A 26,716-nucleotide genomic window follows, 5' to 3' on the forward strand; every position below is an offset into this window, starting at 1 on the left:
TAAAGGACCCATAGTAAGAGATAGTTTTATATGTAGGACTTTACATAAAATTGTTTCCTACAAATTAGGTTGAAAAGGACTGACACCATTGCAAATGTATACATTTACGTTTACTTTACTGAGAAATCTGACTGGGTAGAGAAGGAGGAAGGAGAAGAAGTCAAGATCTAAGTACCCCCAAAAGGATTTAGCATTTTCTTAATTTAGTTCTGGTTTATCATTTTTAGTAATAGAATTCTACAGTGTCAGAAGGGAACTCTCAGCTAGTCAGATGGCCAGATCAAAACAGGCCTGATTTGATGGGTAAACTCAGGACATCAGGCACTTGAACACTTCCAGCAAAAAATTGCACAACCTCTTTGGGCAATATCTTTTGGTATTTAATGACCCATGTGGCACTTTTTTTTTTTTTTTTAATATCTAACCAGAATTTTCCATGCCACAACTTATGTCCTTTATCTCCCATCACAGCACTGTTTACCTCTGAGAAAAGTCTTTATCCATCTACACTGTATTCTCCAGTCAGGCTGTTGTCAAAAGCCAACATAGGCTTTCCAAAGCAAGAAACCCAAAATTGCTATTTGTTCAGTTTGCAAGTGACTTTTCTCTGATTGGAAAAAAGTACTGAGCCATAATTAACCAAGAATTAATGAATTTCAGTAGTATGCTTCATTTAATTTTATCACTTAACTAGTTATACACCAAAGCAGGTAATGTTTTGTCAACAACAGGAATTAAGTCAATCTAATGGCTTAGGAAAAATTAAGCTGTTATGGTCATTCAGAAAAAAAGGCACCTAATTAGTCTGATTCACTCATTATTAGTTAAGTTTCATACTCAGGAATCTGCATGGTTTATAGATGTCTTTGAAGTGTGTTCTGTAGTCCTTTAGATGTATGTGGCAGTAAAAACACAAAGACATAATAAATGTAATTAATTTAGACAAATGTGTATTTTATGGAAATAGGAGCTGATGCTTTTAATCTTTTTTAGCTTTAAAGTTCCTCTTTTTGTTTCTTATACAGATCTTTCAATGTATATGTTTTAGTTTGAACATTCAATTTCATGTTTTAATAGTTTTCATATTCTTTCTTTCCTTAGGAAAAGTCCAAAGAGATGGAAAAAAACCTGAATCTTGTAAACCAATTCTTAAAGTAGAGTACAAGACCTGTAAAAACAGGTTTGTTTTTAATTCTATAATTAACTCAATATTACATTCCCAAATTTAAGTTCTTTTAGAATCTTTTCCTGCTTTCTTTTTACAGATCTATTTATTATTATTTACAGATACTAAAGCCGTAATGTAAACTTTTATGTACCATGTAGACTTACACTTGTTTTTTTTAATATAGTGAACCATTTGTGATATTTTCTGGTGGATTGTCCTATGATAAGCCTTGTCGAAGACCAAGCTTAACAATCATGCATGGGAAAGCAATTACAGTTCTTGAAATGGATCATCCTATAGTTGATTTTTTAACTCTTTGTGAAACCCCATATCCAAATGGTGAGTCTATTAGGAAAAATACAATTATGGAATCTATAAACAAACTGATCTTTCCTCATACATTAATCCCATTCCATGGACTTCCATCCTCATGTTTGTCTTCATTTCAGGAAAACTACATAAGTGAAAGTACCTGGAACTTGTTTGCATTCTAAATGTAGGAAGCAAGTAGTGAGTGGACAATAAAGCATGCATTAATCTCCACTTATAGGATTGAAACCCATGGGCTACTGTGAGAATACATTGCTATTAATCAAAGATAGGTGCTTTTATTTCCGAAATTTTTCATCATTCACAGCTTGCTAAATTATGAAAATTTAACTATCACTTACCTGCAAAAAAAGTTCTTACACTTCAGCATGAAATGAGCTGTTAAAAAGTGTTATATTTGCTGCATACTGTGGGGCTGCCAAGTTCTGAAATATGTTGTCAGAAAGTTCCAGAAAGTAAATAAAGAAAAGATCTAAGTCAGAAAGGAACTAACTTTAGTATTCTCAGCTCTCAAGCAGAAAAGTTAAATAAATCTTATACATAGGTAAACCAAATATACATTGAAAACACTTAGTAAAGATAAAGTGTATATGTACTTCAATATCATGCAAAAATTTAATTTTCTGTATTCAGGGTTGCTTTGGGCCTTCATTTAACTGTGTCAAATACTTCCCAGTACTTAGGTTTTTAGCATCTTCCCCTGCTCACAGACCAATATTTAAACATTTTTGCTTAACTTGTGTTATTCATAGCCAAGTATAAAAAGAGGCAACAAATAATGTGCATTCATAGCAGGACTGAAAGGAAGATGAATCAGTTGCTCTCATTTACTCTTCCTTTTGGCATCACCCATCTGAACAGTTTATTCTGAGCTTGCACGTGCTGGAATGATTTGCTGCTGTTGAAAAGAAAGTCATAATTTCACATTTTATTTTTTTATAAAAAATGTAAATGATAAAAAGTATGTAAATGAATATACTCTATGCATCAAGGGAAGCATTTATTTGTCGTCTTAATTCTTTAGTTTTGATAAATAAAAAGAGACTTATATAAAAAAACCAAAGCATATAATCCCCTAAAGAGTGTGTGGGAGGAAGGGGCATGTTATTACCTGAATTGAAAACAGCAGACTTACAGGATTCCTAGGGAATATTCTCCTTTAATCATCTAAGAAATGGGGACATTGTGTATCATGAAGTGTCCTGCACAATCTGTTTCTGCAGAGCAGTTGTACACAGTAGAAGTATTACTTTTGGACAGCAAAAATACTTTTTCTGTATAACAATTGGATTCAATAATGCAATGATGCACATAACTTATTCATATTCTACTTCTTTACTTTCAACATAGCATCATGCTGGCAGGCTATAATACTCCAATTCTTCTTCTGCTTTGTATGTTTGTCAACAGTACTGTCCAAAAGTAATTTCCTACTTCCTCTCTGGCCCTAGTTTCCAGCTCTGTCTGGTTTGTGCATATGTCAAGGGTTTATACCTCAAAGCTTTTAATATACTGTGAAAGTTTAAAGAACATAAATATTGCTTGCTTGCTTAAAATGGCTGGTAGGAGAACTCCATGTCTTTTATACTTGATCCCTTGCTTACAGAATTTCAAGAACCCTATGCTGTAGTTGTGCTTTTGGAAAAAGATCTCATTGTCGTTGACCTGACACAAAGCAAGTAAGTATAAAGTTTTATGTGAAGTTATATGTGTGTTTAACTGTCCAGTAAATTACCATAAAATTTAAAATCATTTAACTGTCCAAAATCCTTAATTCTTGGAAATAACTCCTGCTAAATATTTACTTCTACTTTTAAGACCTAAGTTCATGTCATGAACAGGAATTTAGGATAATATTTGTTCTTAAACTTTGGAATTAATTTAAATCTGCAGTCCCTTCAGCACAGCCCTCAAACATTCATTCAAGATCAAAGTTAACTAATATTTAAACACATATGTAATTTGGAAATAAGATTCAACAACTACTTTTATGCATGTCTAGCCTCCATATCTTAATAAATAATGGCATTGCTTTCTATGGATTTACATAATTACTTCATCCAGTTGCTGGTTTAAATGACAAATAGCTCTTTCCTATCAGAATCAATGTTCCTGTCAAAGTGGAGCTTTACATCATGTAAAGCATAATCCAATGACTTATTTTGTTCTGCCTCCAACACTACCAGTAATGGACATCCACGTTCACACTGGTGTAACAAGGAACAGATTTTGCTGTCAATGTATTGAAAATGTTAAGTGAATCTTATTCAGATCTCGCTTACTTTAAAGAATAATTCAGATAATCTCAGATAATCTTCAATTATGTCTATAAAATATAACTGAAATCAGAACCCAGTTTCCTATGTTTTTCAATTGTGAATAACATTGTCTAATGTGCAAAAAGTGAGGTTTCCTCCTTATCAGGCTGTTCAAATTGATGGAAGTGAGAAATAAACTGGAATCTACTCATCTGTTATTGCAATTTTTCATTGTATAATCAGAAGTCTACCAACTCAACAAGCTAAGATGTTCAATATAAAATCCACAATTGTAAAAGTAGTTTGCAGTTCATAGTATATATCAGATCCATGAACCTGAAACTTCTGGAAAATGTGTCACTTCTGTATAATAAGATTTTGAGATGTCAGAAAAAATTAGTTCTTGTTCATTCATAAAGGTTGCTCTATTATCCTTAGGGGGTATTTATATAGGATTCTTGTCTTGTTGAATTTTATGTCTTTATTTGAGTAACTACACATTATTACTAATATTAAAAACAATACTTAAGTTTGAATAAATAAGGGAAATTTCATTAGTAGTGATTTTACTTAGATTCTATTATATACTTTAATATAAGAATATGTTTTATTCTATGGCTCAGTGTGTCACAGTGCTTCTAATAAATTGTCTTCCTTAACTAGTTTTCCAATCTTTGAAAATCCATATCCTATTGACATTCATGAGTCACCTGTTACCTGCACAGAATATTTTGCGGACTGTCCTCCAGATTTGATCCCTGTACTCTATTCTGTAGGAGCAAAACATAAAAAGCAAGGATACAGCAATAAGGTAAACAATATTCTTTTTTTTAAGCGAAAGAAGTAGATGTGTAACCTATGTTTTTGTAACCTCTTACCATTTTATTTTTGTTTTACTCCTTTAATAATCACTTTAAGGTTAGTGCAACCTGCAGCTTAGCAGTCTGATTACAGTCCCGTATTTGTCCCTCAGAAACATGACCACTTAAGCAGAACCATTAATTATCATTAGATAGGACTTAATCATTAAGATGCTGGAGTTATTCCAGATCAGATTGTGTTAAAGGTGAGCCATCAGTGTACAATTCAAATTTGTATGGATAGGTTCTCTCTATCAAAGAAAAAAGTGAAAGCATTATAATTGAAAGACTTTGGCAGATGTTCAGTGAGAGTTGATGATGTCTGTGAGATTTGTTATTAAATAGGGATAATAATAGTAATTATTTTACTGAGCTACCAAAGTCTTACCATAATGCTGTAGAAATAGGACAAGCTTCAGGATGTAAAAGAAGAAATGCAATTAATTTATAAATTTCAAGCTTTTAACTGATTTGTATTTTGGCTAGAACTGATGCATTTTAATAAATAAAGTAGAAAAAAATACAAGTCAGACATCATCAATTGCCTATTCAAATCAATGGAAGTATTCTCCTTGGAGCTAGGTTGTTCTCCACTAACTCAGAGAGTGAGCCCTCTCTACTTCTTTTCCATCTTGGTTCGCAAAAGCAGTTCAGAAAATATTTTTATTTCTCCTATGTGGATCTACCCACACCTCATACACTTTGCACACCTGCCAGTATTTCCTGCATCCTCTCTTGCTCTCTTGCTTTATTTATGCATGTGCAAACGCACTCTGATGGTGGGTGGTCACTCATGTGCCAGAGTGACTCACAAGCATCCACTCCATGTATCCACACAAACAGTCTGTGCTCCTGGTTTTTCTCCACCCACTCATGTTCTGCACACATCCTGACCCACTCTGCACATATGCCACCCTCTACATCCTGTAACCATACATGTCAGGGCTTTAGGCACAGGGCAGTGTTCTAGACCATTAGTAAACAAAAGGCAAGGAAGAGATTATGATCTCATATGATCTGTAAAAGTTGCATTCCCTTATCTCATGGCATTGTGCTCTGATACTTGTTTCTGGGCCAGCTTCTTCAGTGGTCTTTGTATTCAAAATAAATTCTTGGTCTATTCAGTGTTCTATAGCATCTCCAAGAGAAAAGCCATCTCAAAAGACCAGCAGAATTGTTTGTTACTCCTCCTTTTCATTCCTGCTTTAGGCTGTTGAATGTTAGCTGTGTGAAAATGTTTTAAAAGCATGTTAGTTGATAATATAAATGGGATATTAAGTTTCCAAAGACTGAACTGATGACACAAAAATGTTAATAAACTGTAAAATCCTTGAATTGCACATATTTTTGTTATTTTAGAAGTTTTATTTCTTTTAGGGGGACGATGTAGTCTACTTCTGAATTTAAAAATTAGTCAAACAAGGTTCATCAGAATGAGTTGTGATCTCTGCACTTTTCGTTTCTTTAGGAGTGGCCTATCAGTGGTGGAGCATGGAACCTTGGAGCTCAGACATATCCTGAAATCATTATTACAGGGTGAGAATGAAACTGGGGATTGGTACTTTTAAACTATTTTTTACTTTAAAAAATATTTTTAATATTTTTTCTTAATATTTTTAAAGACTATTTTTGAGTCTACTAATTTTGATTGTAAGTTAGCTATAGATAAGAGTTGAAACTTCATCCCATATGCATTTCCTGGCTCTTCACTTGAGTAATGTCACCACAGAAATTCTCTTTTGCTGTAGAAAGCAGAACTTAGTACCCAGGGTTGAGCTACATTAAGAATAACCATTGAGGCCCCACTGTTTGATAGCAATGCTTGTGAAGGCAGGGTCTTGCAAAAAAAAATCTGGTTTAAGAGAATATTTTGGCCTTGGAGGTCACAAAGAATAGCTTCAAAAAGGAGAGCAGCTGTTGTCCCTTGGCCTTCTGGATTCTCTATTTGGGGACAGTTTGGGAATTATTTTTAATAGCATTAGTGAGGGTGTGGTGCACTGGGGTGAATTTCACCTTGTGGGCAGAGAAACAGAGCAAAAAGAAAGGCTCAGACTCCAGTAGGAGCCCCAGGAGTAATGACTGGTGGATTCCCAAGGTATCATGCTGTAAAATAGACACTATTCATTCAGCTAAGATGCACAATGAGTTTTACTCTAGTCTCAGTCATGTATTTGATGAATTGGTGCTACCAATGATACTAAAGACCTGATTTTAAAAATAAGGTTATGATGTATGCAGTAGTACGAGAAGGTGATGAAGGAATCATTTTCATTGTAAACATTTTTTCATTGTAAATAATTTTCATTGAAGTGTTTCCTTTTTCCAGCTTTGCTTCAAGGATTTTATGTTAATAAAAGGAACACAGTTGTGAAGTATCAAGCAAAATGAAGTTACCTTCTGTCCTTTCAAAGTTCACTGTACATGGCATTTTTAGAGTGCATAGGTTTGATGCTGGCCCACTGCAAAGCTAAAAGTGCTGTGACTTAAACTTGTTACTAGTATGGGAAGTAATTTCTTTTTGAAATCTGAAAATTCATTGGGGGCTTAGCTCTCTGCAGGGAATGCATAAAAATATTTTGTTAATCAAGTGAAACCAAATAACAAAGTATTTTCTTCTAGTTTGTATGTATGCCTTTAATATATTGTCAGTAAGTTATAGAGAGTTGCATAAATAAAATGAATTTTTCTATTTGTATTTATTAGTCACTGAAAGTAGATAATGTTTTAGAATTGCATCTTGTTTTAACGCATTTAATTTTTATATTTTTTTTAAGCCATGCAGATGGATCAGTAAAATTTTGGGATGCTTCTGCCAGTAAGTTTCTAAAGTTCACTTTTACATAATGCTGACAAATCACACAAACACACATTTATATATAAAACAGGATATTTAACAGGCTGAATAGTAATGGCTGGGCTGATATAATTAAGACAAAGGGCACATGTCCCTAGGGCACACTCTTCTTGTGTGTATAGAGGAGAAGGCTCAGTTAGACTAACATTCAGTTCCAGTTGTTATGTCACTTCTATACTGAGTACAACAAAGTCTTCTTTATCGCCGAGTAAAATTAAGATATTAAAATACATTAATATATTTCAAAACATTTAAACTGCTGAGGCTGGAAAATACCAAAACCTTTTCTTGTCCAGTCTCAAATCCCAGGAAATAATTGGGAAGCATTTCCATTCATCCTAGCAGGAAAAAGCTTCAGAAAATACTTGTTCCATATAATCTAGCTATAACTGCATAGATCAGCAACCAGTATTTTTCCCTACAGAAAATACATATGGTATTCATTAGTAAAATGTATTTATTAAAATACACATACATTTTGATGGAAATTTAAAATATTCTGCTTCAAATAATTGACAGTGCTTCACCAAAGTTCCTGTAGAGTTGCCTTGTATTCTTGTCTTTTTGATGGTACAGGCATGTCTGGGTAATATCTCTCTTTTATGAGGTATTAGTGTGTTAAAGAAAAAAAAGCATGGAAGAAAATTCTGGATGAAATGTTAGGCATAGAGAGATTTAATATGACCCTAAAAACCACTCTGTAATGGGTGCCAAGATCATAGAGTATGGGATATTTAAAATAGCTGCAAGTTCCATGTGGTGCCACAGAATTGAAATTATTAATATTGCTACCATTATCAGCCAAGCAGGGGGAATGCTGACAAGTTTTTTAAGTCAGCTAAACCTGATGACTTCATCAGGTACTTGCCTTTTTGCTTAATACCAAATATTTTCACTCAGGATGGACAAGGCAAAAATGAGCCACTTATAGGGAATATTAGCATAACCTAATCAATATATACATGCTGCAGTAGGAATTTTTCTTAACATAGAAAGCTTAGATGATCATGAATATTCACAATCTCTTCAACATGACTGGTATTTTCAGTGCATCTCTGATGTCCTGATCCTAGTCCTGATTTTCAGATCATGTACTATGTTACTCCTACCATGCTTGGTACTCTTTATTTACAAGGTTTTGATTATTACAAAGTTTTATTATTTATTTTATTTACAAGGTGTTAACCTTTTTAATGGAGTTCAAAGTTTGAGATTCCCTAGCAAACATAATATCTTAGCAGTATTTGAAGGCACAAAATACTTTGCTTTTAGACATTTTTAATTGTGTAATCTTGTGTCTGAAAGCGCAGATCTGTGAGAGACAGGGACTTGCCAGGCCACTGGAGCTGTTTCCAAAATGTATCTTTATTAAAAAGATATTTCTGGGTTTTTTTTAATTTGTGCAGATGGTACGCAGTAAGAGAGCATAGAGAGTCTTGTCTTGTCTCTGTATCCTATGATTCTATAATTCTTCTAGTCATAATGTGCATGGACCCATGATGCCTGATTTGAAGTGCCACTCTAGATTTGCTACTGGCACCAACTGGCAACCTGAATCCTCTCCATTTGCCACTGAGGGCAGGGAGAATGTTGTATTTATTACAGAAGCACTTACTGTAATTTGTGACATTTGGAACTGTTTTATGTGCTAAAACTTTTTAAAGCATTAAAAACTGTATATGCTAAACCTTCTGGAATATATCTGCACTGACAAACAAAAATGTAGTTTTGCAGTCTTCATCATCTGGTTATGTAACTAAAACACTGTCCTTTCATCTTCCTGTTGCTCTTGTTATACAAGCTGGCCAGGCTGAGCTACCACAATTACACTGACATAGGCAGCAGCTTTGCCTTTGTGGATATGCACACCTTTATAGGTGCTGGACTTGACTGCCTTTTTCTGACATCATGCAGTTACTTTAATGTTTAATGTTACTGAGAAACCAATGTAAAAGTAGTAAAAACAGGGAAGAATGTAAAACATAATGGAGTGAATTGCCACCCCTCCTTTACTTCTGGAATTTGCTGCAGTGGAATTCTAATCTTGACAAAAGCTTCTGGAGACTAGGATTTTATATACAGGTATAAATATAGATCTATATATTAGTCAAAAAATTCAAAACATTTTTGAACTCCCATTAATTCAGAAGAACTTTATGTTGACCAGGCCACCAGCATGCTTTCCTAATGTTTTTTCTTGAATTGCCATACACTCTTTACATTTTATAAAGACCATAACCTCAGACAAATGAAATCTTAGCTTCACATCTCTTTAGGAAAGTATCAACATCATCAGAGCCTTTCTATAGCACTGATTATAAGCTTAATTTTGGACACAATCATTTACACCTTTGACACCCTTCCCCAGAAAGTACTAAGAAGTATTTCACAGACAAATACTCTTCTGAGAAGTAATAAACACATATCCTACCAGTAATGTGTACCAGAACAGTATCTGTATTGTTGTCCTGGTTTGGATGATTGTATAATACACATCTTCTCCTCTTAGGCTTTCCTAAAGTTCCTTGTTATGCCGCACTTAAGAAGAAAGTGGGAACTGAGGAATTTTATAACTGATTTGCTTAATGTTAGTATTTTTATATGTTTTAATATATTCCAGTTACTCTACAGATGTTGTACAAACTAAAAACATCAAAGGTCTTTGAAAAACAGAAAGTGGGAGAAGGAAAAGCAACAGCTGAGATTGTGGAAGAAGATCCTTTTGCTGTTCAGATGATGTACTGGTGTCCTGAAAGCAGAATTTTCTGTGTGGCAGGAGTTTCTGCATATGTGATTGTTTATAGGTTCAGCAAACATGAAGTAAATACTGAAATTGCAGTAAGTACTTATTTCACTCTCTTATAAGATAACAATTTCTAAATCAAATTGCCTTGCTTCATCTGTGCTCAAGTACTTAAATAAAAATAGCAATCAGTATAAATACAAGTTTAGGAACATTCAGTTTTGAACCTTTCCAGGGAAATCTTGATCCTACTTTAGTTACTGACAAAAATCTGAGGGTTTGGGAGCCTACCCTCCACTTTCTTTTGCTTTAGTAGTAACATACAGTGCATCTTTCAGACATGGTTTGCTTTTAAGACTTTATGATACAGCAATCTCTGTTGTATTTACCTGGCCTAAAATTACTGTCTGCTGTATGTTTTTATCAGTTAATGTACATCGTGTATGTGCACAATGCTCTTTTTCACTCAAGTATTTAATCTCTTTAATTTCTGTTCATAAGGAGATGGAAAATTATCAGTGGGTTTAACAAAACAAAGAGTTGATCTTTTTCTGGCTTATGCTGACATTGTTTCCCTAAAGATGGAAACTATATGAAATGCCAGATTGTCACCTTCCCTGATTATAGTTATTTTCCTTTTCACACTATTTTAATGCTCTTTAGAAAGTTCTACTGTGGCAAAAATCTGTGTTAGTTTTGGCCTCTAACCATGTGCCATTCTGTATGGATATTCATTACCTGTAGTTCTGTTGTTCTCCACTCTTTTCTCCCTGCTCAGGCAATTATTAAGCTGCCTGAATGTATCATTCCAGGAAAGGTTTAAAACTGATGAACAGTAATTTCACATTTTTGACCAGCTCATGTATAATGCTGCTAAAATTACTCCATTTCAGTATTACTACATTGTTCTACAGCAAAAGCACCTTATCTTTTATTATCTATAATTTAATGTCTTTTTTTCCCTGTTCTTCACTTTTCTGGCTGAATTGCATCATTACTGGTATTTTCTAAAGAGTTATAATAGGTGCAATTTAACAGTTTCTTAGATTTCATCTGTAATTAATAAGCATTTTTCCCTAAATATTAAATTATGCAATCTTGGTGGTATAGTTACAGAATTCCCGTGGGTTTTGTGCCAGGGGAAATAGCCTTCTCTCTTCTTTCTGCATTTTTGCTGCGTGCATTCAAGTCATTGCTCGAAATGATGGGAGGGATTTTTAATAAAAAGTATGGAATTCTTTGTTGGAATCTGTACCTGACTTTAGGCTGTGTGTTTTTGTCTGTTTTGAGACTGAGCTGGCCAATCTCAAGATTTCTTTGCTGCCTGAGGTACAAAGCACTTTGTGTCCTCCCTTCCTTATCAGCCAGGCTGAACTTGCCTTGAGTTCAATCTTAAAATCCCAGCATTTAAAGGCCCCCACATTGGTTTAACTGCCCTGATATCAGTGTTGTAATGTTTTTGCCGTGGCAAATGGGAAGTGTGGGGCTACTCAAAGTTTGCTCCATGTAGTAGGGAAGTCTGCAGCTGAATATGCCTCAGGGGCATAGGCTATGCCTGGAATTTCCTCAACAGAAGTATTATTTGCATCATTTTATATCAGATTCTGGAGGCAAGGAGTATTCATGAGACAAATTCTGCTTCATAGCCACCCTTGGAGTCACTGCCATGCAGTTATATAAAATGCATTTACTGCTGTTATTTTTGTTTTCTTATCTGAATCCACTTCATCTTCTCTCAAAATGATCTATTAATTAAACATGATCACTTTCTCAGTGAGCAGTCTTTCCTCAGTGAAGCTCCTCTTCAAAGCTCTTGAGAAGAAACACAGGAAAAAAGTTTACAGTCATTTGACTGTGGAAAGGGGAATCAATAAGCCCAGTGATGAAATCCCCCAAAAATATATTTAATCTGTGTCAAAATAAATCAGTTCAATGCTTCTATAACCTCCTAGGTTCCAGTCAAAGCAGAGACAAAAACATAAGAAAAATTCACAATCATGTTTTTAGCCTGAATTTTTTCCTTCTTTCTTCAGATGCACAACATCTAGAACTTTAAAAATTGATTTTAGTAGAAAAAAGAATACACACAGAAAAACATTCAAAGAAGAGTGATGCACTTCTAACATGGTAAACAGAAGAACATACTCTTCAGCAGTTACTCCAGTCCTGCATAAAGATTAAACAGAATTATAAATTGTTTCAGTCTGCTGCAATTACTTCCAGATTAGATTTTCCTGAACTCAATATTTCACTCATTAGTGTTTGAAGGCAAATGTTGTTTGTAGGTTTCTTTAACTGATTCAGGCACAAAATATCCATGGAAATTGAAAGGAGTAAACAAAAGGGAAGTTTTGAGAAAGGACTCTCCTTGTCTCTTCTTTCTGAAATCTTGTTTTAGCACAATGGTTGAGAAACAGGTGACTTCAGTACTAGTCACCTTTGTCTTCCAATTCTCATGAAATTTAGCTATTTTGTTAATCTTCATTCTGATACAGGTGATATCTCAGTGAAAGATCACTAAGATTGAGTTTACAGTGTCTACCTCTGCAATTGCTTCTATTCCCAGGAAGGTAGCAGCACTGAAATTACTGTTCAACTAGTAATCCCCAGACCTTGTCTCTTGGAGAGCTGTACCTTGGTTTTTATTCTTTTCAAAATGTGGATTTCCTTGGACAACTCATGAGGTAGAAAGAATTGCTCAGTATTTACTTACATAGATTTGAACTTCCTGTCCAGTTCCTCCCTGGAGTCCTCAGTTAATAGTTCCTGAATTAGTGGAGAGAATTGTAGGGTTGTTTGGCCTCGTTTTCCCTTTCTAGAGAGGCCAGAAGGAAAGCAAAAGGTAACTGGTTTGAATTTTGCTTTCTAAAATCCTCCAAACTCATGTTGATTCTGAGGAGCACAGAGCTGTCTGTGCTCCAGTCTTTGATTTCCTGGCCCCACCTATGGATGAATGAAGCTCATGTATCAGTACTATTCACAGTCAGGCTTATCCATCCTGGCTAAAACTCATCTCGTGGAGACTCTGTCATACGAGTAATCAGGAGGCAGAGTTGGTGATCCTTCTAGTTCCTATCTGATGTTGTTCTTACTCTGTATAAATAACAAATGACAGTATTCTTTGCCTGCAAATTTAGATAAATGGGGGTATTAAAAAAAAAAAGCATACTGGTATTCACTTGAAAGTAACAGAACTTTCAGCAGTTTTCCTTATGAAATGATAACTTAGCTTTTTATTTATTTAAGTCATTAGAGGTACGACTTCAGTGCGAAGTAGAAGACATCATTACTCCTGAACCAGAAACAAATCCTCCATTTCCAGATGCCTCCTCCCAGCTTCCTTCTTTAAAAAGCCTTTCAGGCAGTACCAACACTGTAGCATGTGAAGGAACGATGAAGGACAGTATCCCATGTCTTAGGTAAGTTTATGCCATTGTTTAAATATTGATCTTTCTAAAAAGCATTCTTATCTGTTAGTCAATCCATCAACTCCCAAGAAAAAGAGATTAATTGTATGTTTGTGACACAAAATGAGAAGAAACAACAACAAACTAACTAACAAAAAACCCAAAATAATTAAGGCAAAATAATCAACAAGGGATTTTAAAAGGATAGAAGTAATTGTGAAGAATATAAACTGTTACACGAAATGTTTTACTCCCATTTTCCAGTGTGATCTCGGAGTACATCTTCAAGGAATTACTGAGGGTAGTTCATTAAGAAACTTCCATAAAAGCTAACATGTGCAAAGCTTTCTCTCCTTGATTAATTGATATAATACTATTTTTTTAAATGAAAGAAATGTATGTATTTTTTGGTGTGTAAAACATGGAAACTGTGCTCATACTTATGAAACAATCTTTAAAATGTACAATTATGAAACAATTGCACCGTGTGGAAGTGTATATTTGTTTAATCTATAGAAAAAAAGCAAATTGTTTCCTTCCAGAATATATTGTCACTGTTTTGGAGTAGATTAATATGTTCTTATTATTAAGGCAGATAATTATGGATTTGAATAGCTTAAAACAGTAATTCTGTACAAAACTCTATAAAAACTGTAATTTTCCAGCAATTAGAGTGCATTGCTGACAAGAATTGCTCTCATTTTGGTGAATTTGTTATTATTTTGGTCTAATTATTATTAAATCTTTTAAATGCCTCAGTTATTTCAAAAGCAGTTAAAATGAACATATCCTGATTTTGCAGATACTTTAAGCTGCTTGGCTTCTGGAAGTGACAGTAGTATTTAAAAACAATATTGTGATATTGTCCTTGTAAAATTAACAGTATTTTTTGGCAATCTATTCATTTGTCCATCTCAGTCAGTCAGGCAGTTGAACTTCAGGCCTCAGTTTAATCATTAATTTTAACTATGAAAATCAACAGAACAGGCAGAGATTAGTTATTTTAAAAATGCAAATGTGAAATCTATTTATGACATTGATATCAGGAAGAATGCAATAATTTAATCATTTCACTGGTTAAGAATTTTGCTTAAGAGATTCTTACTTGATTTTGTCTGTGAAAGAGAGGAATTGTTGATGTTGGAGGCAGAAAAGTTGTAATGAACCCACAGAGATTCAGCTTGTTAGTTTTTAGAATTTTTTTTATCTCAAATGGTCTCAGATTAAGCCAGCCAATACATTTTTGTCAAAGTTTAGACAAAGTAACTGACAAAGTAATCTTATTTTGACTAAGTGACTTTTCAAATCAGAGGAATTATACCACTAGAACTGCTGGCACACTCCTACATTTAAATAAAAATATACTTATGTATGCTATTATCCTTCTCAGGAAAGACATACAAATATCCACACTTTCTCCCCAGATCTTAGGTGGGTCTATGGGCCTTGTCTAAGAACTTCTGATCTAAACAAAACTATGGTGGTAAAATGAAAATAGCACTGAAAACATTGGAAAAAGCCAGTAAAGACCAGGGTGATGCTATTGACCTTATGTGCAAATCATTCAGGTGGGCAGCAGGATAGAATCTAAAATAGAGCAATATTAATGCAAAGCTGCAGCCAGCTGCACATGGAGAGTGAGTGCACAACTTGAACTATATTGATAACGCACATGAAATTTTGCACACATACATTACTGGCTCTATTATGTTTATTTTCATATCTGCTTCTCAACATTGTTACAGCAAGTGAATGGCACTCCACACTAAATAAATTTTTCTAGCCAGAAGTCTGAATGACTGAATGTGTTTGTGTCTGTGAATAGCTACTAGGAAGAAAGTAATTGGAGGGACTGAAGTAATGAAAACTTGGTGCTTTTCTGAAATCAAAAGTAACTATTACCAAGCGAGGCAGGCAGGCAGGTATGGAATAAATATTATTCTTGCTTCTTTCAGAAGATTTTGCAGTGAAATTGGCAGCTGTAATAACCTAAAAAACCAATGGATTTGTGATTATGCAGATAAATACTTTTGATGTAAATGCTGTTATCATAAAGCTGAACCCAGAATGTCAGTCTTTGTTCCCAGATTTCTAGTATCATCCCAAAATTAGGTCAGTCAAGGGTTTTGACAGTAGCTTCAAGTAACTCCAAAGTGATAAGGAACTGTGAATATCTTGTGAAAAAAACTAAAAACCAAAACTTTGCAACAATGAAATTCAGTGTAGCATAACAAGAACATGTCAAGGAAATCTCTGAAATATCTACATTCCTTCTGCTCATACTCCTGCAGTCTGTTTAGGCTTTTATTATAACACTTCAGATAAAAAGCCATCTAAAACAAGGTGCAGAACTGAATATCTGCATTACTGTTTAAGCAGGATAGTTAGGGAAACAATGGAAGTACCTCAAAGATTCTTAAGCAGGAAGATGTCACAGAAACATAGGAATGACAACCTTAATTATTAAATGTGAAATTATTTTACTTCATTATTATCGTCTTTCACCACCTATAATTTATTCTATGCTTAGAGAAAATACCTGTGAAATAATATCCATTTTATCAAAGCAGATCTTCAAATTTATAGTGAAAAATATTAGAGGGAAATGTGTTTGTTTTTTCCCCCTCAAATGACAGCAGTCCAAAAGAAAACTTACAAGATACTTGAAATTCTTTAATTTTTTCAGGGTGCCATTAAGAACACATTGGAAAAGTAATACTGCGATAAAAAACATGTTTTAGAAGATCCAAATTACTTCTGCTGTCAGTCTCATGGTAGCTTGTTTAGAAGAAGGAAACAGATTCTAGCTTTGACAGATACTTGTTGGAGCAGCATGTTTGCCTCTTGTGTTCTCCCACAGATTCAGTTATCCATTAGAAAATATGGATGGAAAGCTCAGCTGAAAGGGCTTTACACTAAGTCCTGGTTCTTGGATTTCATTTACCTTGTTCTATATTTTTCTAACATTTTTAAGGGCAGGAGCTGAAAGCTGAAAATGGGGTAAAAGATGGAAAGACCACCACTATTTTATCTACAGACATTAGAAATTGAAAGGCTCCAACACAAAGATACTCTGAAATACTGCTTGTAAAATATTCAGCTTCTGCTTGCTGTGAAGTTTCTTTGAAAACAATACATCTTTACCGTATACAACTCTTATCTGTAGTTTCAGTTTATCCTGGTCTCAAAGGACCCCTCCCCTTAGTAGCTTGAGTTCACAGATGTTCACACCTTTGTTCTCAGCCAGAGTGCTCCTGGGTAAAACAGGGCTTGCTTCTTTAAGGTTAGGAATAGCATCACTTTAGAAATGCTCATGGTTATGTATCATATGAACAAAAAAGGGCAAAACTTTAATGCCAGCAGAACAGGTCAGAAATTGCAAAAGTCTGAGCAGAGGTATGCTGTTTATAGAAAAGAGCAATACAAAGCTATTGCCAGCTGTGGTGGGTTGAGCACTTGCTGAACTGCACTGTCACGTCTTTCCTACAAAATCCAAGCCAAGTGCCTGATTACTGCTCCAGACAAATAACACATGTAAGGTCTGAAGGGTACTACAGGGAAAAGAAATAGAACCGTGAGTGTGCCAAGCTGCTGTTAAGGAAATGCATTTAGAGGATAGATGAGGAATGACTTTCTCATAAAGTATACTGCCCTATTTTATGCCTGTGTGCAAAGGGATGCAATACAAGCACTCTTACCAGTAACAGGTATAGTGAAAATGCACTGACAAGTGGGTATTACCTGTAAATTACTACTACAGTGTGAATGTACTAGTGACTAACATGAATACCTCAAAGTATTGCTATTATTGAATAGTGTTTTCTTCCAGCATATCCCACATTATTGTGCCACTCAAAAAAGCACATAAAGCACATAGTCATACAGAGTCTTACAGTTTCCTTCACTACCTGCTTTGCAAGTCACTGAATTTGGTAGGAACCATTCATTCACATATTAGGTGATTATACTCCTAGAAGTAAACAGGACTTGTTTGCATTACATGGACAAATAGATTTGTCAAGTCCATAGGTTTTTAATATGCTCTGGTGGGGACCACTACAGAAAGGTGTATCTTCTCATCTTCTCTTTGCATTTTCCTGTCATGCTTTACTTCAGCAACAAAAGTTCCAAATACACAGCAAAGTCTCAAAATAAAGTATTTTAGGTTTTCCATTCAAGTTGACAATTCATAATTCATAATTCATAATGATGCAAATCAGTTGTTTTTCACGGCCCAATGTCTGTTTGTTTGTTCTCGTTTTGTACCTCCTCTTCTTAGCGTTAAGGCTCGGCCTGTGCGGATGCCTCCTGGCTACCAGGCAGATCTGGTTATCCAGTTGGTGTGGGTGGATGGTGAGCCTCCACAACAGATTACCAGCCTTGCTGTAAACTCTGCTTACGGACTGTAAGTAGCTCAAAATTAAGGTTGCATTGATTTATTGTTTATTGCGCTAAATTATGTTTTCCAACTATACTTTGAAATTTCCCACAGACAGTTAAGGTCAAAGCAAAGTATTCAAAAGATGCTGTAAATCAGATTCTTGGGGAAAAGTTATTTGAACTGACATAGAGACTGTAATATGGGATGTTAAACTGCTATTGTTGCCAATATTTTTACTCATCCTATTTAAAAGACTGAATCTTTTCACATAATTCTTTCCATCCTTTCAAATAAGATCTAATTGCATTTCAAATCTGTAATTTTCAAAGTTATTTTGAAAGGTTCACCAAGGTGAAATGCATTTAATAGAAAATGGTGAAGTGATTAACTGTTAAATACCATTTTTCATGACATCACATTTTAGTTGGAAATGGTCTTCTGAGACAGTATTTTTATGTCTGTGCTAATGTCTGTTTGCACAAGAATCCGTGACCTGAAATTGAGAATTGAATAAGGAGCATTTAAATGCTGTTTTCTGGATGGCAATGCAAATGAGTGTGTGTAATTGTTTCCTCAGGTTCAGTTTATTTGCAAATTTTTAATGTTTTCTCCTACTGAGACTCACCCTGATACATTAAAATGGTTTTCCCTGTAGGTGTTACTCCAATAAAACTACTGGCTGTAATGGGTGTTAGGTGCTGACTCCTGCTGATTTTCAGTAAGTCACTGGACTCTTCTCAGAGACTTCAGCAGTTTAATGCAGAGCTTTTACATTTCTGCAAAAATACTGTCTTCTGGGGATTGTTTTTTCAAGTTTTCAGCCTGCATTTCTAGATTGTTTCCTATTAATGAATTCTAGGAGCTTCTTTTCTTTGCCATACCTTGATGCATTTGTCACTTGTGCAAATTGTTAGGTTTTGCTCCCTTGCAGGTCTCGGACCTCAAGGCAGCATCTGAATAATCACACTGTTCTGTCACTTCTAAACTACTCTGGTAGGTTGTGGTTCTCTTAATGGTCACAGTGGTTTCCTAAACCACTGATTGATTCAATCAAGTGCTTTAAATTGTTTTATTTGCTAGAAGCAATAAGAGTTTACGGGACAGCCTCCTTTAAAACACCATAAGCTAAGTACAAGAGTGTTTCAGAAATAAATGCACGTATGAATAAAGTAGGATGATAACTTTTCTACAAAATCTACCCAAGAAAGGTCTTTTTCCTTACATTTTTTTCTGCAGCTCTCTTTTCTTCCTTTCTCTTGTTACTCTTAAGTTTTTCCTCAGGCCTATGACAAGGCACAGTCCTTCCTTTCATCAGAATTTTTGTTTGCTACTGTGTCACCTGTAATCTATCTTCACAGTGTAGAAAAACCTATTCCACTTCAGCATGAAGCCTGAAAACACATAGTTTTTACCATGCTAATTGTAGAGTTATTTGGGTCATCTTTAGCCTAATTTTTCTTCCTATACCAATCAGTTTAACTAGGTTGAAGACAAAAAATGGTATGTCTTCTGGAGAGTCTGTTTCCAGTATTCTTTTAATTACTATGATTTCTGGAACTGTTATACTGCAGCCATGAAACAGGAATAAAGTGAGATGCAAAAAACCCTTTATTCCCAGCAAAGATGAAAGTCTTCAGACTCTGCAAAATTTTATTTAATGTAATTGGTTTACTTTTAACAGTACCAAAGCTACAAATTAGAAGTATTAACCCCTGTTTTATTTATGTTGAGATGAATCATCAACAACTTCTTGATGTTATGAAAGTAGAAAAGAAAATGTTACAAATGCTTCAATTACAACTGAAGAATTAGGTTAACCTTGAGGAACAAGGTAAAATACGAATAATAAATTTGTTTTGAAGTACGTTCTGTTGGACTGAAAGCAGTGACTGAAAATTTATTACTGGTTTGTGGAGTAACAGTTTTCAGCTAATCTGCATATTAATTGTCCAGAAATGTCTGATGAGGGTTTTATGACATTTCTGTGAAAGATAACAACAGAATAGGGCATCACCTAGCAACTGATTCTGTTAATTGCTCAAAACTGAGAAATTAATTTTGTTTTAGATTTCATAAGGAGTTGGTTGTTAGCAATTTATCTTAAGCCTTGTTAATAGTAATGGATGTCTAGATTTTTTTATCCATCCTCAGAAGCGTTTTTAATGAGCAATTTCAGATTCTTTTTTAAACTAATTTGTTTGGGTATAAGAAACATTAGATCCATGCTTGTGTGTGAAATTAGAGGAGTTTAGAAAAATACAGACCAGGAAATTATGCATTTTGCTAAATTGCTGACCAGAGGTGTGAATGATCACTACCTCTTCTTGTAACTCAAGTTGTTGAAAATTAATAAATCTCAGGTTGAAAATTTTCTAAGTGCAAATGACCATTTTTTTTCCCCTTAAACTATTAATAGATGAGATTGACACTTGTAATTTTTATTCCTTTTTCTTTCCTCCACCCAGAATGCAGGAATTTATGAACACATAAAATCAACCCTCTTTTAGTGTAAAACCTTTATCCCCACTCACACAAGCCATTTTCTCAAGCTTGTCCAGGTCCTTTTGGATGGCACTTGTTCCTCAGGCACATCTCAGCTTGGTGCTGTCTGCAAATTTACTGAGGGTGCCCTCATTCCATTGTCTCTGTCACTGGTGAAGACATTAAGCTGTACTGGTCCCAGTATTGTACTGGGCCCCTGAGAGACACCAATTGGGGAAAAAATGCCAACGGGGAAGAGTCAAAGTGCATCCATAGTATTTCCATGGATACTCTACTGCAGTCAGTGTTGAGATTAGGGTGGTAAACACAGTGTAGTAACAACCAGTAGAATTCAAGCCACTGTTGCAGATGGTGCCTTAATTTGCTAGTTTGACAACTGAGGAAAAATAATTTCATTCTTCTTTACATATTACTTTTTAATTAGCTATATGGAACCCTCTTTTTTGTAATAGAAGCAGTGTAAGAAAAGGTAGGACAGAAGAAAATTCTCTAGCTACCCTGCTTTCACTCCACCTCATTACTTTCCTTTTGCACTGTTGTTTTTCCACACACAAATTCCTTTCAGATATTTTGAAGATACCTTAAGAAGAGTCAGGTGGAGGTGAGTGCACAGCTCCGTTTTAGTGTGAATTAGGTGCTTTTATGCTTCTGTGCATAAAATTACTGAATAGCAAGTGATTCTGAATATGATTGAACATAGTTTGGGTTTTTCAGTTTCTTTGTGGCTGTACCTGCAATTCTTTCTGTCTGGTATTTAAATTTGCAGTCTGATACAGAAGGAGAGAGATCTTGTCCATAAACCAAACCACCATCAAAATGCATTTGCAGAAGTATTTCAGAGGGCTAAAGACTGTTTCAACAGGAATCTCTGCTGTAGATAAGCTGACAGAGTTGGCAGGAAATTTTATAAATGCTTTTCAGATTTGGGTGTCTCCTCAATACAGTCTAATATACCTCATTTTTCATTATAATTTAGCTTTAAAATAATGTTTTACATATATTTGTATTTATATTTTCATTTATATTTGTATTTTATATAAATGGATAACCACTTTTTAAGGTCTATGTCCCGATTTTTAGGCTTAATTGGTATCATTATCATTAGAATTATATTCTTCATTGAAGTAATGTTTAGACATTACTGCAATGTGTTTGATAAAGAAAGTTGGTAGAAGTTGTAACTCTGCTTTCTGAAAAGTTAATTCAGAAAACGGTTTTAAAAATTCAGGATTACAAATCTGTAAGAAATAAAAACTGTGATCTTGAGTAGTTCCTGAAGAAACAGTTTGTGCACTGTTCATAACAACAATTATAATTGTTTTCAGGATTTAATTACATATTACTGACACTTTTGAGGGACGTTCCTCTTTGCAGAGTGGCGTTTGGGAACTGCAATGGTTTGGCAGTCGTGGATTTCATGCAGAAAACAGTCCTGCTGAGCATGGGCACCCTCGACCTCTATGGATCCAGCGATCCGTACCAGCGGCAGCCCCGCTCGCCCCGCAAGAGCAGGCAGTTTGCTGCAGGTAGGAAATAAATCACTCTGCTTACCAGCCTGATACGTTTCTTTGGTTCTTTTGCCTGTGGCTTTTCTAGTGCTTTTGGAATGCATGACTATTTGCCGGCCAGTGGAGTTTCTATAACTTGGCAAAAGAAACTTGACACGCTCTAGGTGCGGGCACATTCTCAGAAATAAAATGTTTTGTGAGGTCTTTTTTTCCTTTTGGGATGGAGGTCAGCAAGTAATTCCCTTAGCTGAGTCTGCAAAAAATCATAATAAGCAGAGCAATAAATTGTTTCTCTGGCAGTCACTTGATGTGTAGTTTGTATGCTATTTTCTTTCTGGTTTCAATAAGTTCATACCAATAAGTAAGAGTTCAGTTTAAGCTTAAATGTATCTTCTGCCAGGAGCTATTAATTTGAATAGTCAGCTGTGTTTAGAGATGTATAACACCTGGGAGGCATGTTGTGTAGGTAACACAAGGAGCTCAAATTAAGCACTTCATTAGTGAACTGAAGTTCTTAATATAGCCTTACAATATCCATATTAAAATTTGATGCTAAGAGGATCACAGTAAGTCATAATGTTATTATGTGTTGTGTATTAGAAATATTAATACTTCAATAGAGCTAAGTTTTACCATACTTTGTTGGTTGTCTAAACATTTACTTGTAAAAACATTTACTTGTACAAGAAAACGTCGGATCATCTGTTTCAAGTCTTTTCACTTGACATATTCCATAGTAACATGCAAGAGTCAGACACAATTATGAAATGTGTTTTGCATAGCTGTGAAGTTTTAGAATTCGATTTTAAAATATCTTTGAAAGTGTGGAGTTTTAAATCTAACCCTAAAATTATAAAAGCAACAGATTATAGTGGGTTTATGCCATCAGCATTTTCATCAGCAGACCCTACACTGAATCATCAAGTCCTACTTCTCCATAAAGTTATGGGAAATATTTTTTTAATTGGGAATGTGTTTACAATCCAAACAGAAAGCAAAATCTAGAGGAAAATTTATAGAATAAAATACAAGTCTTCAGGCCTACTTCTGCTCCTGAAAGACCATTTATCCCACTTTCTATGCATTTAATCATGGCAAGCTTAGTTCCCATCTGTGCCAAGTGTTGAATATGTAAATTTGGCACAGATGAGAGAAGAGACAAGCAGTTTCAAGTTACCTTCAGCTTCTCTGTCCAGTTTCAGCCAGCCTCACAGCAGCTCCCTAAGAAATGTGAGCAGCTAGCCACAAACAAGATGCTGCAGAACTCTGTACAAAAGGTGGAGGATTGCTTATGTAGAAAAAGCTGTTATAAGCACTGTATCACAGAGGGTTTTTCTCTGTCAGTGGCAGTCTGGGCCAATCCTTTAAGGCATCGCTCCAGCTATCCAGTGCTGCCAGAATGGAGCCCACTGCGGGTAAATGACCGCTGAGAAGGATTGCAACTTCTAGATTGCTCATAGAAACTATGCATCTAAAAAAAGCCTCAGCTGCTTTCTCACCATCCATCCCACATCCTTTACTTTTTTGATTATTTTTCTTATTATATCTCCCAATTGGAAGGTAAGCATCTGCTGAAATTTCTTCACCTTGGCTGTTCTAGATGCTGGTTATGATATCACTTCCTTTCACTTTAGACTGTTTTTTCTCTCTTTCCTCTGCCTGCTGCTGATGCTGGTGTACTGGCATGTTCCAAAGACAACTTTTGCATGCGTGGCCTGTCTAACTTTTATCCAGATTTAACGAAACGGATCCGTACTTCCTATCAGAGTAAGTTCTATAAAGGTTAGGCAAAAAGCTTTATCATGATTGGACTGTGCCTGACTTAAACCCATGTGTTTGTGCTTTGTAATGTGTTTTTTAAACACATTCAGCATGCATGCAAACTTATTACATTTTGTGATGTTAACCATGCTTATTTTTGACAATTACCTGTATTATACAGCAATTCTTTTCTTTGAAAAAAAAGTCAAAGAGAAAACCTCAGTGTTATATGGGGCAGATTGGGCCTTGGAAATCATTTTTCGACAGTGTTATGTTCTTGGTGACAGTATCTTTCTTTGGTTTTATATTTGTTTCCACATACATTTACTAATATGAAGCATTTCTTGTTTTGCAATGGCACTGTCTGTAGTTACCAATTAATTCTTCCATTTTTTCAGAAGAACAATGTGGCTTAAAAGAGTACCCGTTGAATTGGATGCTGTGAAATTTAAAATTTTAATCTCGGTTTAGTACATAAATATTTGGCTTTGGGGAACCATCCTGTGCCTCTGTTCTTTGAAGTGGAATGTAAAGTGGGCATAAAAATACATACATCAAAGAGGTCTATGAAAATTCATGTTTTTAATATCTTTAAATTTTGAGTTATAATGATATGAAATTTAAATATTAGTATTCATCACTGCAGAATGCAGTGAACAAAGCTATAATTAATTTTACAAAAATGACTGTTCAACAGATGAGCCATACATATCTTAATTAACTGCAGTGCTTATATGTAATTAGGTCTCTAGGATGCCTCTTTTTAAAGTACTTTTCACAGAACAATGGGATAGGCAATTTTATATTAAATATTCAGTATAGGCAGGATAAAAGAATGGCAGTTGTTTTAACACCTCTCATAAATATAAAGTTATGTAGCTATTGAAATACATTTGTACATTTGCATGACACATTCTGTTCCATCCCTCTAGGCTGATTTCTATGACTTTATTTCATAATAGTTCATAAAAGGTAGTCTGTTTAGTTGAAAGACTAGTCCAGTTACAAATTCAGCAGTCTGTAAAAAGGTTGGATGTATGATATCTTAAAGTCTATTAAAAGTCCATTAATGTCTGATCTTGCTAATTTCAAGTCTGTAACAGAGAACCTGAGTGACAGACAGAAGTCAAATGTTTGGGGCTTTTTTTTCCCCCTCTAAAAAATTAATAAATTCTAAGGGTAAAAATTACCAATATTTTCATTCAGAATTACAGACATAGACCGTAGTGTTTCATAGCTGAAAATGTATTGTCTTGTTTCTGTCTTCATCCCCATAGTCAGAAAAGTCCACAAAATCTTCCTATGAAGTAGTAGTCTGAATTTTAGGCAAGATGATTAACAGCTTCATTTCTTTCCTCAAAAATGGTTTGGTTCTTGCTTTTGTCATTTGATACTTACACAGGAGTATATGTTGTATGATCTGAAAGATGCACCATGCAGCAAGATCAAGAACAGGACTAGAATCTGTCACAGACTAAAATATCTTGCAAAGTCATTCTCCAGTCATGCTTTGTTATGCCTCTTATCTGAGAGATGAATTTTAAGAGGGGTATTAAGAGAGGATTTTGGATTTTGCTTACAGGTTTATCTTCTCTGATAAGGGATGATGATGGGAAAAGTAAATTATTTTTTGGAAATTGTGCAGTCAAAGCCAATATTATTATGACAAAAGCAGGAGCAGTCATGTGATAACAGAAGCATTAGGTCTAAACTTTTAAGGGTTATATCAATGAAAATGGAAGTTAATGGGAAGATAAAAGAGAAATTGATTCAATTAAGTAATGAAGCAGGAAGATAATTTCATGTGGATCAGTATGAGAAAATAAGACTTGTAGGCATTGAAGCCAAAGAAGATATTATCAATGAGCAAGATACTTAGATTTTTGTTGGTCATTTTAGAGGTGATTTGCAGGAAGAGACAATGTAATTTAGTGTCCAGCCTAATTATGAGAGCTAAAGTGTGACACAAAGATGTAACCAATATTATGGATTAGAGTATCAGAGAGGACAGTGATGCTTATAGGTCTGTTCATGTAGTAAAGAGGAAACTTCAGCACAGAAAAAAAGTTGAGTTCATTTGGCGATGTTAAGTTCCTATTTGGACAATCCTGAATAGACTTTAGAAAGACAGGATTACTACTCTAACTTGGATGGATGAAATCCAAGTTAAAGATGTGTATTTATGAATCACTAGGGAGATATATATATATAATTATTGCCATGTTTATACCATTTGAAGAATCTCTTCAAATACTGGGTCACAGAAAGAAAGTGTTGATATTTCAGTCTGAGTTGTCCTGCAACTGAACAGGGAAAGGGAAAAAAAGAATGAACATGTAAGAGGAAAGAAGCAATATGTTGGAGAAGAGGCTTTCTAGAGGAAAGACATAAACAATGTCAAGGACATCCAATATGCAATGTACAGTGGTGGAATAAATGTTCTGAATTTTAACCAATAAATCTATAGATAGTTTGATACTGGTTGCATATGTAAAGTAGACTCAAATGTACTCAGAGTGGACTTAGAGCATTAAGGCAGCACATTCTATGGTTTGGGAGGTGAAAGTGGGAAAGGGAAGCAAGGAGGGAAGAAATGTAACCAGTTCTAGGCATACACAGTGGAAGAGATTGGAACATAATTGTCCAATCAGGGAAGAAGTTTGTGGAAATAAGAAGAAAAAATGAGCATAACTGCAGAGCTGGGGATTACATTCAGGTGTTGATGACTGGTTCCATTTGCTGTAACATCCACAGCCACCTCCCTTTGTAGCAAGATTATATGACAAGCTAAATAAAATAAACTCTCTGTGCTGTACTGCAGAATTATGAGGATGCTTAGTTGTTGTTTGGTTGGTTTTCTTCTTCAGTTGAAATCAAGTTGTAATGTTATTGCCTGATTTTGGATAACATGCATTCAAATATTAAAAGAAGTAAATTTATTGCA

General features: G+C 34.9%; 1 protein-coding gene across 6 annotated transcripts in view; it reads left to right on the plus strand.

The window, feature by feature from the left end:
- STXBP5L (syntaxin binding protein 5L) overlaps nt 1-26,716 on the plus strand; it is a 182,436-nt gene that overhangs the window by 109,660 nt on the left and 46,060 nt on the right. For 3 of the 6 annotated variants that reach the window (XM_021549139.3, XM_021549140.3, XM_021549141.3), the window contains exons 9-19: nt 1,102-1,180; nt 1,353-1,507; nt 3,105-3,177; nt 4,420-4,567; nt 6,085-6,152; nt 7,391-7,431; nt 10,091-10,308; nt 13,460-13,632; nt 17,900-18,025; nt 21,878-22,029; nt 23,707-23,778. In XM_021549139.3, the coding sequence (XP_021404814.2) occupies nt 1,102-1,180; nt 1,353-1,507; nt 3,105-3,177; nt 4,420-4,567; nt 6,085-6,152; nt 7,391-7,431; nt 10,091-10,308; nt 13,460-13,632; nt 17,900-18,025; nt 21,878-22,029; nt 23,707-23,778 (1,305 nt within the window). The remainder of the gene's footprint in view (nt 1-1,101; nt 1,181-1,352; nt 1,508-3,104; nt 3,178-4,419; nt 4,568-6,084; nt 6,153-7,390; nt 7,432-10,090; nt 10,309-13,459; nt 13,633-17,899; nt 18,026-21,877; nt 22,030-23,706; nt 23,779-26,716) is intronic. The other 3 variants (XM_021549142.3, XM_021549143.3, XM_021549144.3) reach the window with 1 other exon arrangement.

Source organism: Lonchura striata, chromosome 2, assembly GCF_046129695.1.
Source record: "Lonchura striata isolate bLonStr1 chromosome 2, bLonStr1.mat, whole genome shotgun sequence".
Taxonomy (NCBI): Eukaryota; Metazoa; Chordata; class Aves; order Passeriformes; family Estrildidae; genus Lonchura; species Lonchura striata.